Here is an 18,782-nt window from a genome sequence, read left to right as displayed (position 1 = left end):
AAGCATTAAATGGTATGAACATATATAAATAACCCTCCTTTCAGGTAGGTCAAATCAAGTACCAAATTACTCAATGTCACGATTAATTTACTGTAAATACACACTGCTGTTAACAGTTATATAACATCCCTTTGATATATAAAGTAATATATATGATCTATTTTTTAGTTGGGTAAAAGCTAAGTAATTTCATTAACTTTCACTGTCAGATGCCCTTAGCAATTTTAGTACATGCCTGTTTTTTCCCCCCATTTTTCTTAAAGATTTCTCAAGGTTAATCTAAAAATATTACTATACTCTTCAAAATATAATAGAGACTATTTACATGTGTGGGTCTATTTTTAGAGATCATAAGAAAATAGAACATGGATAATAAATTAAGGAAACGCTAACAAGAGATATCATTAAGTAATAATGAGATCGGAATACTTTGAGGATTGCCAAAGTCAATCCATGTTCCTGCTATGGAATTTTGTGGAATGTTAGTCTATATGTATTAAAAAACGTGTATTTTATTTTACAGTTGAGGAAACTGAGGCTCCTAGAGATTAAATGACATTTCCTAATCACACAATGAGCAAACCACAGATTCAAGACAGTGCCCCCGGTCCTCAGAGAGCAGCTTCTGAGCATTACTCAGCAGTACGGCCATTTGGAGAGTAGGGGTGTCCACAGTTTGTCACTCAATGAGAGTAGTGTTGAGACTGTGGTCATTAAATATTGGAATTGGCTATCAGGCAATGTCGTGCTGTCATATTACCTGGTGTTTTGAAGACTAAGTTTAAACACTAGTAAATCATTAAGGGGAAACCTACTTAAAACCCACGGTATGAAGTTGGAAATTTCCTCCTCGTATAGCTCTTCCACTTTACAAAGTTTTTTATTTGTAAGTGTCACTGTGTTCATCTAAGTGTAGATGTTAGAAGCACCCTTTCTATTTTAATCACGTATTCTTACCTCAGGGCTTCCATTGACAGAGAAAATATTAGATTTTTGCCCTCTCTGGCTCTGATAATTTCACCAACTGTAAGTCAAAGAAGAGAAATATCATTGTGGAATTTCTGAGGCTGCTGTTCTTTTCCCAGAAAAGTCCTTATTTAATGGATATATTAAAAAAAAACAAGCAAACAAACAAACACATACATAAAAAGCAAACATCCAAAATATGGACTACGGCAAAGGGATGTATGATGACATTTCTCTTAGACCTTTAGTTTCTTTCCTCCCTGTACACATATGCCCTTCACCTATTCAGGGGTGGGCTGTGTTCACTCCTCTTCTTCCTTTGTATGTAGGTTGACATTAGATCTTTTTTGACCAAAAGAGTGTAGCAGAAGAGATGTTCAGGACTTGGAAGGTTTGGTCCTAAGAAGCCGTGCAGTTTCTGCCTGGGTGTCTTAGAACACTCTCTTTTAAACTGTTCTCAGGGGAAGCCAAAAGCTATGTAATAAGCCTGAGTACTTATGGTTGCCATGTGTGCAGACAGCATTCTCCAGCTACTGTGGCCCATCCGGCCCAGGATCAGACATGTGCGTTACGGGACCATCTTAGAAGAGAATCTACAATCGCACCTCTCCAGTTGATGTCACATGGATCAGAGATGAATCACCGAACTTATTTCCTCAATTTCTGACCCACAATGAGCCGCATGAAATAACTGTTTTATGCCACTAAGTTTTAGGGTGGTTTGCAGGCAGCGATAAAAAAGCAGAGTAGGATGATCACACACTTTTTCTGTGTCAGATCGGAGCATTGTCTTATGAGGCTGAAGATGACTTGCCAGGTGAAGGTAGCTTACTGAATTTGACTTATTTACTATTGATTAGAACCCAGTTTCTATAAAGTTTGATGTGAACTCAGAAAATTAAGTTTGACTTTTGTCTAGCAGAGATGCAAATGACCAACCAATATTGTCTGGAAAATACAACTCCCTAAGTTATGGCTTTACTACACAGCAGACTATTGGCCAGTTTTATATCTAAGGTATCACTTCTGTGCAGGAAACTTTCTTACATTGACTGTATGTGTATTCACTTGTGGAATCCTATTAGAACCAGCTTTGCCATTGTGCTGGCCTCCTTATTAATCAAATAAAACTATGACCTGTACATTATATACTTTGAGAGTAATGTTTTTAACTTTGCAACTTTTACTTTGACATACGAGGACTGACAATTAAATTCGAGAACTTATTTTAGAAAAAGTGCTATGTACCTCATTACTGAATATTACTACGGTTGCCTTCCAAGTACTCCCCTTGGGAGGCTATGCACCGACACCAGTGCCTAGTCCACCCTTCAAAGCAATTTGGAACTCTTTTTCTGGAATGGCCATCAGAGCTCTTGTCGTATTATCCTTGATGTCCTGAATGTCATCAAAATGTCTTCCTTTCAATATTTCCTTTATCTCTGGGTAAAGAAAGAAGTCATTGGGGGCCAGATTAGGTGACTAGGGAGGGTGTTCCAATACAGTTATTTGTTTACTGGCTAAAAACTCCCTCACAGACAGTGAGCTGGTACATTGTCGTGATGCAAGAGCCATGACTTGTTGGCAAAAAGTTCACGTTATTTTCATCTAACTTTTTCATGCAGCCTTTTCAGCACTTCCAAATAGTAAACTTGGTTAACTGTTTGTCCAGTTGGTACAAACTCATAATGAATAATCCCTCTGATATCAAAAAAGGTTAGTAACATCGTTTTGACTCTTGATTTGGACTGACAGAACGTTTTGGTTGTGGAGAATTGGCTGACTTTCATTGTGCACTTTGATGCTTTGTTTCAGGGTCGTATCAGTACACCCATGTTTCATGACCAGTGATAACATGGCCCAAAACACAGTCTTCCCTCTCTAAAAGGTCTTGGCAAACATTGAATCTCCTTTGCTTTTGTTCATTGGTGAGCTCCTTCAGGACCAGTTTTGCACACACCTTTTCTCATGCCAAGATTTTCAATTAAGCTTTTCCTAACTGTTTCTATATCGATGTTTACTTGGTCTACTATGCTTCTCATAGTCAGCCGACAATTTTGACGCAGAGTTCGATGAATTTTTGCAATGTTTTCATCAGTTCTGCTCATTGCTGGCTGCCCTGACCTCTCTTCATTAATGACACATTCTCTGCCCTCAACGAAATGTTTAATCCATTTGTACACTGCTGTTTTCTTCATGGCATTATCCCCATAAACTTGGACTAACATGTCCCTGATTTCACTTCCACTCTTGCCAAATTTAACAAGATATTTAATGTTTGTTTATTGCTCTAACTGAAGCTCAGACATTCTCGCGACAGCACACAAAAACACGCAACAATAATGAACGCTACTCAGCAAGACACCACCACACATTAACACGAACACAGCTGTGAGACACTGACGTACAAGGTTATGGAACCTTACCGGGCTGTTTGCACAATGCTGCCAATGTAAGTGCATGGTGGCAAGTTCACGAACTTAATTGTCAGACCTCATATGCTATAAGGATAAACACTTATTATGTAAAACTGAAATTCCCAAAAGGGTGCATGTTTCCTCTGTAGCCATGGGCCTTCTGTGCATGTTTCAGATAATCAAATGAAATTTGCACTGATTAAATCTGAATTCCACATAAAAAAATTCCCTTCCTTTGTTTTATATTAAAATTTTCACTGAATCATTTGCATTTAAATATCCTTTCAGATTTAGATTACCAGTCTTAATATTCATTTACATGATCACTGAAAGATAAAAATCTCAGCAAAATGTTGCATATATTGCTTACAATCCTAGTTAATTACTTTGAATATGTAATTAAAAATTCAAAACAAAAATAAAATCCCCAAATCCATAGAAATAAAAATCATAGCAAATGGTATCTATGCCGAATTTAGGATTCAGCATTCATATCACTTTGAATGACTAGTTGCTGTTCTTGAATGAGACACCTGTCTTCATTACATACTGCATATAAAAATGTTAAGAAAATCTAGCCTATCAGCTTGTGAAATTCACTATCTGGTGACTATTTCTTACTCGTTCACACATTTGCTGGTCCACTTGTTACAAATGAACCAAGTTTTTAATGAAGTAGAAGGAAGTAGTATTACCTTTTCATCAAAACAAGCATGATTAGACTGGCTAGTTTTTAAAAAATTGACTTTCTTTTTTTTAAGGGAAGACATTTAAAAAGTTATAGTACTTCCAGATCCATTCATATAAACTGATCTCTTTGTTTTTTGTTTTTTTTGTTTTTTGTCTACTTGATGCAACCTCTATTATATCTGTTCAGGTATTAACTGAAGTCCCATTGTGCCTTCTCCTACTTGAAAAATAGGCACAGATCCAATCAGAAATATACCTACAACCAACTGAGAATCAACATTATAGCCAAATGGCCATTAGTATATCTACGTTCCATAATATATATTGTTATACAAGGAGATGTTACTGAAACTTTAAAAAGAATTTCTGTAAGGACTTAATAAACCTAATGATAAATAATTAAATTTATTGAGCATTTAAATAATGCAAGATAAAATCAGTTTCAAATATACTAAACATTGTAACTAACTGGTAAGCTAGTTTGATTATTAATATTTCCTAACTAAGGACTTGTTAGTAGGGTTTGTTTGTTTAGCCTAAGAAATTAAGTTATTTAATAACTTCCCTGAGCTTTTCTTACATTACTGGGGTTTAGAGAATTCTGCTTGGTCTTGCTGCCCTCTCTCTTTTGGTCCTGTGCTCTTCTTCTCTTCCTCAGATGTCTTCCTCAGGCTGGGACCCGGGGTTACTTCTTTCTCGTTCTGTCTATGATTTAAATTAGATTGCTCTGGCTTGAAGGTTATTTAATAATTTCTCAGGAAACGCTTACATTAAGGTGAGAGAAAAAAACAAAAAACCCAACTAGCTTTCTGGCAGAATGAAACCAGGAGAACGTTCCGTCAAGAATCAAAACATACTTATTCTTTTAACTTAAATTTTAAAAAGTTAAAATTTAAAAGTTAGTTTCTCAGTTGCACCAGCCACATTTAAAGTGCTCAGTAGCCACATGTGGTCAGAGGTTATCCTACATGCAGACATAGAGTGTTTCCATTACTGCAGAAAGTTCTATTGGGCAGCGTTGTTTTAGATAATGTTTCCTTCTTTGTTCTTCTTTGTTTTCTCTAACTTTTACAGTGCTTACAAACGACTTTTATAGTCAAACTAACAATGAGATTATTTACAGCCTAAGGGAAGCTTCCTTGCTCTCAATATGAACTTAGACTGAGGGAAATCCATAGCATGATTATCATGATTTACTGTATCTAAAAAATATGCATCATAAATGGTGTTCTATACTGATGTTACCTAGTTTTTGTTTGTTTGTTTGTTTGTTTTTTAACGAAGAGCTTCTCTGTACTTTCGTCATTCTAACTATCTAAAATACTGAAGTGTTCAGTTATTCACTGGGTCCTTTACTTCAGAGTCTCATTGAGAAACCATCTATTCAACCAGAAGTGAAAAAGACAATTACTTACTTGGCAATTAATCTTTGTCAGCATTCCTTTTACATTTATGTGCACTAAGGAATGGTCAGTGGGGTAGGGGAAATGATAGTGGAGTAATGATTGAGCTATATTAGGAAGTTTGTCAAACATCACATACTAATATCAGAAGCTATAATATTGGAGACCCATGCATGGACCAGGCTGTGCATATCTTTTATCTAAACATCTATTTACTTATTTGTCTCATCTTATTTATGTTGGTCTGCACAATCTGGTGCACCTGGGGGTCTGACTTTTTGTTTTCAATGTTACAACATTTTCCTTTTCCTTTTATGTTCTTTTTTTCTGGTGGGAGGGGATCTGACTTTTTAAAAATCCATTTCCTTCATTTAAAATGTGGAAGATTTTTAAGAATATGGATTTTTGCTTTTCTTAAAATTTCAGATCTGACATTACTAGATTTAGAGTTTTGAAGGGCAGCTCAGTAGAATGTAAGAAGCAGCCTCATCCTTCAGAAAAGGGATGTGCTTTTGTGCTGTTGGAAGTGTTGAAATCCCTTCCCCCCACTCCCTACTGTCTCCCATGGCTGAGCCGGCTGGTGACATAAGTCATTGGCTACAACCATATAGGGATCCAAGTTTGAGTCTGCTCCTTATTTGAAGAGCAGTCACCACATATTCTGGTTAGATGTGGAAGTGCCTGAGGAACTAAATAATTTGACATAGATCAGGCAGCGACAATCCTGTCCTATCTCAGTTTGGCTTAATCACCATTTCACATCACTTCCACAAACTTCTGTCAGTGCCTTGATAGAGTTTATGGGCATTCAGCAGAGTGGTTCATTGTTCCTACAGCACACAGTATATGCACATTAAAATATATCAGTTAGACCTTAATGCATAACAATATCATGAGTTAATTGTCAAAACTCCTTGAAAATATGATATACAATAAGGCAACTTTAATTTCAACCTATCAGTTTTTCATCCAGTTCTGTTCTTTATTGGAAGACACACAGATCACTTAATCTTATTAGAGCTGCTGAGTAGATGCCTGTGGAACTATGGGATGTTTCTAAGACACATATATGTCGATAAGGGAGTGAGGCAAATATTTGTGTAGGACTGCTAAGATGCTTTTAAAAAACAACAACAAAAAAAACATATTAGCATTTGTTTAACGCTGAATTTACTCCAGGCCATAAGTTTTTGTTTCTTCAGTTTCTGTTGGCATATCATTCTCTTATGTGCAACCTCCTCTTCTGGTTTAGGAACAATCTGCGCTTTTTGCGTGAGGATCATCTCAAGGTGGCAGGCGGAGCTCACGTAGGGGTTGATCCACCCGTGGGCTCTGTAAATTCTGCGCTGCATCCTGGGAGCTTTGTTCACCGGGATGTGCTCAGTGACCAGAGAGTCTACATCTAACCCTTCAGTTCAGCATTATTCTCTGCATTTCTAAGCATGTGCAGCAAAAATTCTGCACTCTTTTTGGGCCACCAACCCTGCGTCCAGCTCCACTGTTTGGCCTGGGCATACCTACCAGCTCCACCATTGTAATGATGGCACACATTGTTTCTGTAAAGTGACATCCTTTAGACACTTGGTGGCTTTTCCGATATGCATACCGTTGTTGCCCTGGGCAGTTTCATGAGTGATCTTAAAACGAACACCAAGATTTGAACTTCTTGATTTGCATGATTTTGTGTGGTTTTCTGGGTCAAATGAATAGTGAACTATTTTCAGAGGTCACCTCAGGTTGCTTACAGGAAGAAAGCCTAAGACTCTTTTGAAAGGCAGTTCTAAAGGAGGCAAAAATGTTTTGTGCAATCAATGTCAGTGAAATCAGTTGAATCTTCCAAAGCAATTACTTTGAAGGACAGAACTCATCGGTTTTCCTGCGTATTTGTTTTTATGGTGGTTATTTCAAGTCACTCCTCCTTTCTATGGTTACAAGTCCTTGGCACATAGTTCATTCTTCGCTGGTGCAAATATATTAAGAAGCATGGAACTTGTTGCATAAAACACATGTGTGAGCAGGGACTATTTCCCCAAGGTAACAAATATGGACAAAAATATTTTAAGTGGAACTGTATAGAGTATCTTGGATATTTCCTGTTCTGTTTACTTTTGTCTGTTGGAAATTGAAACGTCCAAGCTGCTTTGTTTTATAAGTAATTTCTATGGTCGTATGGGCATAATTTTAAATTCACCAAAGATCAAATGCAGTACTATTAGGGTATGGGCAAACCGTCATAAGATTGAAAACCCAATGGGGAGGCCTTAAACAATATATTGGAGAGGGTATTTTTTTTTTTGAAGTCCTTTTAAAAAATATTTCAGAGAAATGCCACACGAACCAGTATGACCATCCCCATTTCAGAAACGAATTCACTGATACATAGAGGGAAAGTAATGTGTTCAAAACTCAACAGAGCGTAGTTAGGACAGAAGTCTGTTTCTAGTTTCAGGCTTTTGTTTTCCTAACTTGGTAGGGTCTGCTGTCCCTTCTACAAATGAACAAGAGAAAGAAAGACTAACTGTAAACTTCTAGAAGGAATGGCTCAGAATAAAGAGTTTCTGGGAGGAACCCTGCGGAAACAGCCTCCACAGCCCTGTTTTGCTTTGATCCACGAACTCAGCCCAGCGGGCTCCACGCATTAGCACAGGGCTTCCCCTCTAGGAGGAAGGTGAGCGTGCTCCAGAGACACACGCTCATGGCTCATCGCTCATGGCTCATCGTGGTACTAGTAGCCTGGGGATCGGGAAGTCACTATAGGGAGAAAGCAACATTAGGTTTTATTTGTGACCTTTGTTTTCCTCTTCCTGTTTTATTCTGGGTTTGTTGTTGTTTGTTTGTTTTCCCCTGGAGCCAGAGTGCACACCACAGGCTGCAGGCTTTTGAATTTGAATCCGCGCTACCCCACTTGCAAACTATCAGCCAACACCTGTTAAGGGCATTGCTGGTCGTGGGTAACGAGGACCTGAACTTGCTGTACCTTCCTGTGGGAGCGCAAAGACCGCCCAGTTAGAGCTGCACCAGCGCCCTGCTCCACAGCCCTGGACCAGGTTGCCCGCGTTTGTCTTCCGCGCAGCCGGGCGGCTCTCTGCTGGCTCTGCGCGGGTCCAGAGGCTCACCTCTGCTCCTGCAAGCGGGGGTGGGGGCGGGAAAACAGGAAGCAACTTCTCCCTCCCACGTCCGCCTCCCGCCAGCTTGAAGTCTCCGTCTGCCTGCCACACTGGGGACCGCAGCCCCTCGCTCCCAACTAAGTCTGCCCGCCCTCCTTGGCTCTGAACTTCTCCTTTCCCAGGCGGATTTGGTGAATCCGGGCCGCGTCAGGGGTCCTTCCATGCCGGGTCACCTCACGCGGAACTGGAGAGCGGAGAGAAAGCGAGGGGTTCGTGGAAGGGAAAAGGATAGAAGCGGTGCAAAGGTTTACCCAGCGTCTCCAACTTAGGGGTCGCAGGGGGCGGGGCGGTGAGAGTAGCAGTTGCAGATGGTGGTGTGGACCCGCGAGGGGGCGCCGCGCTGGGTAAGGTTCCGCTGAGTGGCTTCCAAGCCCAGAGAGTAGCGGAGAGTCAGTGGTCGCTGTCCCCACTTCCTGGCCACGGAAACTTCCCTTCCAGTCCTCTCCACTACGGGACCATCTTCCCTCACCCTCTGTATCCTTTTCTTCGAGGGAGGGGCTCACCTCTCCCTCCATCCTCTCCACCACCCCCTCTGCAGCCTGCGATCCTGGCCCGGGCACCCCGGCTGCTCTGTGGGGGACCCGAGCGCACAAAGCCGCAGAGGTCGGCGGCAGAGCCTCCCAGCGCCGGGCTCCTAGTGCCAGCCTCCCAGCGGACTGGACTGCGGGGCGACACCGCACGCTCCGACTGCTCTCCCGCGCTGCGAGGGCTGCCTTGCACCTTCTGAGCCGAGGGAACTGGACTTGCCTTTGGGGACCTACCAGAGCCTTCTCCGGATCGGCCGGCTATAGAATCATCGTTCTGACGGGCTGCACACGTTTTGTTTGCTAGTCTCCTCGAGGGTCGGGTCAGTAAGTGTAAGTCCTAACTCTGATTCACTTTCTGAGAACGAGAATACCTCCCAAAGAAGCTCTCGGGTCCTAGGAAGAGGGCATGGGGGGAGCGAGATCCTCATCAATGTAGGAACTCCCTTCTCCCCCATTTAGGGGGTTGGGGGTGATACCATTCCCATTTTCTACTTTCGCTAGAATTTTCTTTTTTCTACTAAAGATTCTTGACTGTTTCCTTGACCTTTCTTGGACAGAGGTCATTGTCTTTCCAGAAGAGCATGTTGTTATTGTTCTTGCCTTTTCTTTAAAAATCAAACCCCTCTCTAAAGCGGAAGGTCATGTTGGATTCTCCCAAGCTGTTCAAGAATAGACACATTTGTTTAAGCAGTCACTGGTTTTCCACCAGAAGGACTCACCCACTGGTAGGAGCATATGGTGGACTAGAAGGAGGCAAAAGAAAAATCTTTTAAGACTCTTTTTGCAATAGGGACACATCATTTAAAATCAGTAACATGAAATAGACACTGTTCTTTTCAGAGAAAGGCCACAAATTCAAATGCACTGAAGAGAGACATTCCCAAACCCTTTGGTGAATATTTTCAACTTTCTGCTTATTGGGCAAACAGCCATGTCTTGTATGGAGCATTTCTTGGACCTCCATACCCCTCTCACCCAGGACTAACAAGTGGAAGGCCTGTGGTGTTATTTCTGGGATTTTTCCCTGGGAAAAATTCCTGGAGGGTCTTGTGCTTGATAAGATATTAAGTTCTTCTAAGGCCCACCTGTCACAATAACAGTACGGTTACAAAAAGTCCCACAAATTTAAACACACAGTTAAAGCAGAAACTGGTTTCCCACTGAGATAATTTGAAGTTCTTTGAATCTCTGGGAGGGGATAAAAACCCTGAAGCCATTTTCCTATTCTACAAAGAAATATTTCTATAACAGAATCTCTACAGATTTATTTATTCAAGAAAACTGTACCATTCACAGTTTTCCTTAAATGTCTTGAACAATGGGATTGCCTCATTTTGCCCTATTTCAAAGAAAGGGTTTTTCCCTTGTCTACTTCTAATTTTTGTATTTCTGAGTTTTTAATCCAGCAATTTGCACTATGTACTCTTTTCCTCTTCCACTTTTCTGGAAGGGCAATCATAAAATAATACATTCTCAGGGTAAGCCCTGACCTGGATGAAGGCTAGTAGTGTACTTGCAAACAGTTTTTACTGCCCTTGTGCTAATAGCTTGTAGACCAGTAACAATCCCTGCAGAGAAATTTTAAATAAAGGGGCTTTGAAATAAAGAAATTGGGGCTGAAAAGAAAAAGAAGTTAATCCATCAAATATAGTCCTACTAACCTTCTATCTCAGGTTTACTCTCAACTTAGTTTGCTGCAAACCTCAAACTCAGACTTCTGGGAGTCTTGTTAATTCTGTTCATGACTTGTCAGGACTGACTAATTGTGCTCTGTAAAGTCTCTTTCTTAGTCTAAGGGAAAGGTACAGCCTAACAACTATACACTCCAAGATTTGAATGGTTAGTTCCATTTTCTCTAATTATTAAGAGTGGAGACAAATGCAAAGAGGACCTGGGCTTTTTGGAACATTTGATGAGAAATTTATGCAGAAAGAACTTGAATATATTGGTAAAGTAAATACATGACTACATGGAACTCTCTCTTTGTAATAAGGCTCCTATCAGGGCTTATGTGTGTAAGGGGGTGGGGGGAGCAGGGGCGGGGGGTAAGCCCTTGAGACAGAAAGTTTCCTTATGGGTATACTGACTGACAGTTTTTAATGTTCTTATCAGGGATCGATTGACGATGGATCTTGGGACAACTTTCTTGTATGGGTGGTTACCTGACAAAGGACAGGACAATCACACAGAGGGCAGGTGTATCAGAGCAAGGAATTTTGTATAGGCAATGATCATAAGGAAGGGATCAAAATTCCTTTAGCTTCATATTTGTTTTGCCAAATTATTGAGTACCTTTGATGTGTTAGATTATGTGCTAAGGATTAAACAATGAATAGAAAAGATCCAGTTTCTGTCCGCAAAGAGATTGCTGTGTACTGAAGGAAAAAAAATGCAATGTGGCATGTAATATTTTATCATCAGAAGTGAGTGCAGGTTGTTGGGGGAACTGAGAGGCTTCCCAGAGCAGAACAGGGAGGGCAGTGAGGCACAAGAAACGCTGATGTGTTGCTGGAATTGGGAGTAGTTCAGTATGACAGAAGCCTAAGGTATATATTGAGATGTCAGGAGAGGTGAAGCCAGAGGGGCAGGCAGGGATGGGTCCGAGAAAAACTTTGAATGTCATATACAATAGAGTTGGGATTTTCTTCATATGTCAATGTTACCAACCTGTGCATGCGGACCTTTTATTGGAAGAGCAAATCAATGAAAGCAGCAGATCATGCAAAACAGAAGCTAGTCAAGAATGTAAAAAGGAATTAAATGCAGAGAATTGGATACACAAGTGAAGGAAGCTAAACAGGGGATGTTGAGGTCACCTAGGGATTAGTAAACACATGAAGTCATTACTGCCTCCAGCTGGAGGGACTTAGGGGGGAGGCAGTGTGACAGAAGCCCAGGGACCAGGGCCATCCACTGGAAACAGAATCACTACAGGCCAGCCCTGTGGGAAGCAGAGCCATGGAGGTACTGCTGAGAGTCTGCCCAGAGGAGAGAGGGGAATGGAGAATACAGTGGCTTCTGCCTTATCCCTGCACTCTGCCAGTGCCTCCCATTGGCCAAACCTGGCCATTGTCCTGAAGACTTGAGTGTGAGAATGTAGTCTGCAAGTCAGCCCTCCCGGGGAAGGCTGGGGGAAGGCTGAGGAATGGAGCTCGGGGCACATACCCAGCCAGGCATGGTCTGTGGGCTTCATAAATGTGATCACTTAACAATGTAGGTAGATGCTGTTATGATTAGTAAAAACCAAATTCATTTAGAAGAGGTTCTGAATTAATGGCAGAAATCTTTTATCATGATGAATATATTCAAAAAGTGATATTGGGCTCTGGATGTTTTTATAGACTTTGAAAGGGAACTTTATATTAGAAAACAATATATTATTTTAAGCAATCTGGGGACACTGGGGAAGCGATATGATCACAATTGCATGTCAGAAAGACTATTTTTATGTCAGAGTGGGCTCTGTCCAGTAAAATAAAATGTAAGAGCCTTAGAATAGAGGCCCTACCTGTTGTCTTTACCCCAAGCACAAATCCTAGTTCCTGATGTAAGTTTTTAAGTGCTTGCTGAATGTGAAAATGGAGACATGCCTGGCATTTAGAAGATGCTCAATTACATTTGGTAAGTGAATGAATGAATGAAAGAAAGAAAGAAAGCAGGAAAAGAGGAAGGGAGATAAGTTAGAAGACTATTAGATTAATTGTAGTAAGAGATCAAGGCCAAACTAATGTGGTAGAAATGATAAGAGGACCACTGGGAGAGCTATATACAAGATCATTCTGAGGGTTTTCTTAAATGTGGGGCTAAAGGAGATGAAAAAGCCTAGAATGGTTACATGCTTTTTAAGTTTATTTGGCTTAATCATTGAGGATAGCATTGACTGAAGAAGGAAAATTCTGGGGTTGGGGAGTGCGATTGGGAAAGAAAAATGTTAAAACTTTAATATTTAAGGGTTAGAGAGAGAGAGATGTAGTTCAGATTTGGATGTATTTTTCATATAGTTCTTGTGTAGGATTCTACTATATGTCAGGTAGGAGTTTTATTTTAGATCATCAAAGAAAAACAACTATTTTACACAGGCTACTCATTTTTTTAATTGGTTTCATGTGTACAAAGCAATGTAATAGTTAGACATTTACACCCCTCACAAAGCAATGCCCCTCCCCCCAATCTACTACCCCTCTAACTTCACATTTAGCTGTTACAATTCCATTGACTATCTTCACTATGCTCTACTCCACATCCTGTAGATATATATATGTGTGCATATATATCTCCAAAAAAATGTATACACATTTTAAGAAAGGAAAAAAACTATTAAAATTACACTGATGATAACCACTGTATTAAAATTGAAATACTCAATATATACTGATAACAAAAGAGGAATACAGGTCATGTTTGACTTATGCAGTTACAAGAGGTGCTCAAAGTGGTTACCATCAGTGTAATTTTAATACAGTTTTTTTTTTTCTTTCTTAAAATGTGTATACATTTTTGGCACCCTCTTTATATATCTTTACTTATAGTTGGCATTCAATTTTATTCTACTTCAGCTTCAGATGTATAGCACATTGGTCATGCATCTACATAGTTTACAGAATGATCCCCCTGATAAGTCCAGTGCCCATCTGGCACCCTACATAATCTTTACAACATTATTGATTATATGCCCCATACTGTATTTCATATCCCTGTGACTACATTATGACTACTAATTTGCACTTCCTAATCCCTTCACCTTTCCCCCCATACCCACCCCCATCACATCTAGCAACCATCAGTTTTTTCTCTGTATTTCTGAGTCTATTTCTATTTAGTTTGCTCATTTATTCAGTTCTTTAGATTCCACGTGTAAGTGAGATCATGTGGTATATGTCTTTCTCAGTCTGACTTATTTCACTTAGCATAATATTCTCTAGGTCCATCCACGTTGTTGCAAATGGTAAGATTTTATTCTTTTTTATGGCCAAGTAATACTCCATTGTACAAATGTACCACAGTTTCTTTATCCAATCATCAATTGATGGGCATTTCAGTTGTTTCCATATCTTGGCTATTGTGAATAGCACTGCAATAAACACAGGGGTGCATACAGTTTTTCGAATCAGTGTTTTGGATTCCTTTGGATAGATACCCAGAACAGGAATTGCTGGGTTATAAGGTAGCTCCATTTTCAATTTTTTGAGGTACCTCCGTATTGTTTTCCATAGTGGCTGCACCAATCTGCAATCCCACTGACAGTGCACAAGGGTTCCCTTTTCTCCACATCCTCGCCAGCACTTGTTTGTTGATCAAGCTACCTATTTTTAATAGTAACCCTTATACTAAGAAAAATGGCTATGAAATAGAATCTACTCAGTTTCTCCTAAATGTTTTATACTCCCAAAATCCAGGCATCAGGTAAAGGGTTTTAATACATGTCTTTTTTTCATGCAATTTGTTGCTATATTTATAAATTGAAGAGTCAAGATATTGAAGGAAAATTTCTTTACCTTAAAATTAATTTGATGAATTTATAGCAGTTATAAAATTAATTGATAGCATTTCTAATATTCATCCCATTTAAAGTAGATTGAGTCAATAGGGTAGAATTCACATTGGAATTACATGTACACTATAGGTATCATATTAGGTTAGTGCAAAAGTAATTGCAGTTTTTGCCTTTATTTTGCCTAATATTTTACCATCATAATATACATGTCGCAGACCTGATTTAATTCATCCATACTTAGACTTATAATGTCTAAATAAAGTCACATAGAGTAGACTCATCAAAGGGCCTGCTTTATTAAAATGTTACACTATGTGCAGTTTGAGAGATCAGAAGACAGGTATTTTGAGCCCCAATCCAAATGAAACTAATCCATTTATGATATTCTTTTGCCTCCCCTTTATGTTTTCGTTGTTCCATTTTTTCTTTTTTTTATTGTACATTCTTGTGCTAGTTGCTGAAAATGGGCCCAATAGGTGCAGAGGCTGATGAGAACCAGACAGTGGAAGAAATGAAAGTGGAGCAGTACGGTCCAGGGCACACCACTGCGAGAGGTGAGCTGGCCCCTGACCCCGAGCCGGAGCTGATAGACAGCACCAAGCTGATTGAGGTACAGGTTGTCCTCATATTGGCCTATTGCTCCATAATCGTGCTCGGGGTGATTGGCAACTCTTTGGTGATCCATGTGGTGATCAAATTCAAGAGCATGCGCACCGTAACCAACTTTTTCATTGCCAACCTGGCTGTGGCAGATCTTCTGGTGAACACCCTGTGCTTGCCATTCACTCTTACCTATACCTTGATGGGGGAGTGGAAAATGGGTCCTGTCCTGTGCCACCTGGTACCCTATGCCCAGGGCCTGGCAGTACAAGTGTCCACAATCACCTTGACAGTAATTGCCCTGGACCGCCATCGTTGCATCGTCTACCACCTGGAGAGCAAGATCTCTAAGCGAATCAGCTTCCTGATCATTGGCTCAGCCTGGGGCATCAGTGCCCTGCTCGCAAGCCCCCTGGCCATTTTCCGGGAGTATTCACTGATTGAGATTATTCCCGACTTTGCGATTGTGGCCTGTACTGAGAAGTGGCCTGGTGAGGAGAAGAGCATGTATGGCACGGTCTACAGTCTTTCCTCATTGTTAATCCTGTATGTTTTGCCCCTGGGCATCATATCTTTTTCCTACACTCGTATCTGGAGTAAACTTAAGAACCACGTCAGCCCTGGAGCTGCTAATGATCACTACCATCAGCGAAGACAGAAGACCACTAAAATGCTGGTGTGTGTGGTGGTGGTGTTTGCGGTCAGCTGGCTGCCTCTCCATGCCTTCCAACTTGCTGTTGACATTGATAGCCATGTTCTGGACCTCAAGGAGTACAAACTCATCTTCACTGTCTTCCACATCATCGCAATGTGCTCCACCTTTGCCAACCCCTTCCTCTATGGCTGGATGAACAGCAACTACAGAAAGGCTTTCCTCTCAGCCTTCCGCTGTGAGCAGAGGTTGGATGCCATTCACTCTGAGGTGTCCGTGACATTCAAGGCTAAAAAGAACCTGGAAGTCACAAAGAACAATGGCCCCAATGACTCTTTCACAGAGGCTACCAACGTCTAAGGAAGCTCTGTTGTGAAAATATATGGGTGAATTCTGACCAGAGCCACAACTCTGGTTGAGGAGGGCTCCCAGGTGCATCCTGATTTCCCATTTTAAGGAAGGAAAAGAGCATCGGAATGGAAGCACCTGTGGTGTAATTTGTGGAAATGTGGTTGGCAGAGCCTAGGTAAAAACACATATTTAAAGCGAGGGCAACAAAACAGTTCACTTCCTGTTGCTTGGGTGGTAGGGTGAGTGATGAGTAAAAGCAGAGAGAAATGCTTGTGACTGTTTCTCAAAGTGAAGGAAACATGAACAAAGGATTGGAATTATCAGCATCACTAAAAGGTGGTTGGTAAATAAGTTGACTTTCAAATCACATTGGGGAATAGATTAAGGAGAATTCATGGCTCCCACTTAGCTGATGAACAGATGACCAAACACCAATTTCCCTAGGGAGCCACAGGCTCTCCATTGTATTTTGTGTTTTTTTAATGAATTTTCCTATGGACTAACTCCATCAGGGAATGCTGCAGATAAATGTTACTAACTATTAGAATGACTTCAAGGAAATAAAGTGAAATTTGCTACATAATTTGTATTTTGACAAGATGGGGGAAATCCTTAATGCTCAGTTAGCCAATTGTTCTTAAAACCAAATGCATAGTGAAAATTTCTTTAACTCAGAGTCAAAGGTTGAATTTCTCAGAATTATAGGAATGTAAACTATCATTTAACTTCTCATTTCAAGTTGTCGCTGCTTTATGTCGATACTATTTAAATAACAAGCATAAAATATAATACATTTTAGTCATTTAGTTAATTGTGATCACTTTTTGAACATGTATTATTCCTATATTGGCACTGAGTTTGTCTTCATTAAAAATTAAATCAGGTTAGAAAATAATGTTTTGTGGAATTTTGTAATATTTTGTGGTTATTTGTAAGCAGTTTTTGCACAGGTACACACGCTAATGAACACTATAGTGTTATTTTTTATGAAATTGATGTTTAAAGGACTCATTCATGATTAATATAACAGGATAGTTTCATCAAAATGGAACCCATCTGGTAAGAAGTATTAAAAACATTGGATTCATTCCACCTTGCAAATGTACTATTTGGACCAATTTCAACATGAATTATGCTCTTCTCAAAATTATTAGCTATGTTATTTGGATGACATGAATATATACATAATGAAATTGTATGTATAAAGTGGGGCATAGATACTATAGTATTTTTCATTTAATGATTTTATGAATATAATTTCTATTTTAACAGTACCCAGCCAAAGATGCTTAAAACCCTATTAAGTTCTTGAAAAATAATTGAGATGTTAAAATAATTGTACTTCTTTGATGCTGTTAACATTTCATTGCAATCATATTTTTGTAAGTATGACTGAATTTGTGAATACATTTCTGAAATTTTAAATAAATTCAGTGTATTACATTTAGTTAGAAACATTAACTTTTTGAACTAGACAGTTTCATTTTATGGATATATTTAAAATTCACTCTATGACTCGTATTGAGTTACTTCCATGCTAGAAATAAAAGACTGCACTTTTGGAATACAGAAAAAGAATGAAAACAACAGAATTTAGATTAAGTGGAAGACTGATTAAGAAGTATCCAAAAATACTGTATATCTGTAATATATCATATAATTGAAGAATTCATTTTTCTGTTGTACTTGACATAACTGTTCAAGAAAAGTTTTGCCCTTTAAATAGTAGTTACTATGCTTTAGCTGCTAATAGAAAATTGTGGTTAAAGGTTTTTTGTTTGTTTTTTTTTCTCTTAAGAGAATTTTTACACTGTAGGAAATGTGAATGCTACTGTATTATTTGTTGTAGTGGTTAATTATTAAAATTTAATTAATGATCCAATTAATATATATGATCTAATTAGTTCTGTTGACTCAATATAAAATATCTTTTTACACAGTGATTTTATCTGTTGAAATAAAAAGAATTTGGGAAACAAGAAATTGTGTGACATTTTATTTCAGAGTTCCTGTTCAAGACGAGATAGTAAGATTTTGACACAGCTGAAGAAAGAAACAAAATGATGGCTCCTCAACAGTTAGTCCAGCTCTCTTTCCATTCTGTACATGAACTTGAGTCAATGGATCCGCTCCGATGGCTGCAATTATAATCCATATTCTGACAATGCCTGTATCTTTATTTTTAGACCAGACGTTTCATCTGAACTTCAAACTTGGGTCTCTGTCAGCTGACTTGACATATGCACATGGGTGTCTCACCAGCAGATCAAAACCAGCATGTCTAAAACAGACCCTGCCATTGTGATGCCCACCCCACCCTACCTCATCTTCCTGTATTTCCTGTCCCAATCATGACACTGCTGTCTACTCAGTTCTCAAGAGTCTTACACTTTTGGGTTGCCATTGACTATTCTGTCTCTTTATCACACATGTCCAGTTAATTCCCACATTTTGTCCCAATTGTTTGATGTGTCTTCATTCAATCCCCTTTTCTCCATCCATATGGTCCCTACCA

The 18,782-nt window shown here is 39.6% G+C and overlaps 1 protein-coding gene across 3 annotated transcripts; it reads left to right on the top strand.

Moving 5' to 3' along the window:
- The first annotated feature begins 8,274 nt into the window (after window positions 1-8,274).
- Window positions 8,275-18,196, top strand: NPY2R (neuropeptide Y receptor Y2). Of its 3 annotated transcripts, none has more exons than XM_019733073.2 (3): window positions 8,275-8,852; window positions 9,182-9,500; window positions 15,119-18,196. In XM_019733073.2, the coding sequence occupies exon 3, from the start codon at window positions 15,128-15,130 to the stop codon at window positions 16,274-16,276; it is 1,149 nt and encodes a 382-aa protein (XP_019588632.2). In that variant the 5' UTR covers window positions 8,275-8,852; window positions 9,182-9,500; window positions 15,119-15,127; the 3' UTR covers window positions 16,277-18,196. The 3 variants fall into 3 exon arrangements, with proteins under 3 accessions (XP_019588632.2, XP_019588631.2, XP_019588634.2); XM_019733072.2 differs by having other exon boundaries at window positions 8,275-8,880; XM_019733075.2 differs by lacking the exon at window positions 8,275-8,852 and having other exon boundaries at window positions 8,890-9,490.
- Window positions 18,197-18,782: the final 586 nt, after the last annotated feature.

The sequence above is a fragment of the Rhinolophus sinicus genome, linkage group LG07, assembly GCF_036562045.2.
Source record: "Rhinolophus sinicus isolate RSC01 linkage group LG07, ASM3656204v1, whole genome shotgun sequence".
In the NCBI taxonomy this organism is placed as follows: domain Eukaryota; kingdom Metazoa; phylum Chordata; class Mammalia; order Chiroptera; family Rhinolophidae; genus Rhinolophus; species Rhinolophus sinicus.
This window is presented reverse-complemented; position numbering and strand designations above follow the sequence as displayed.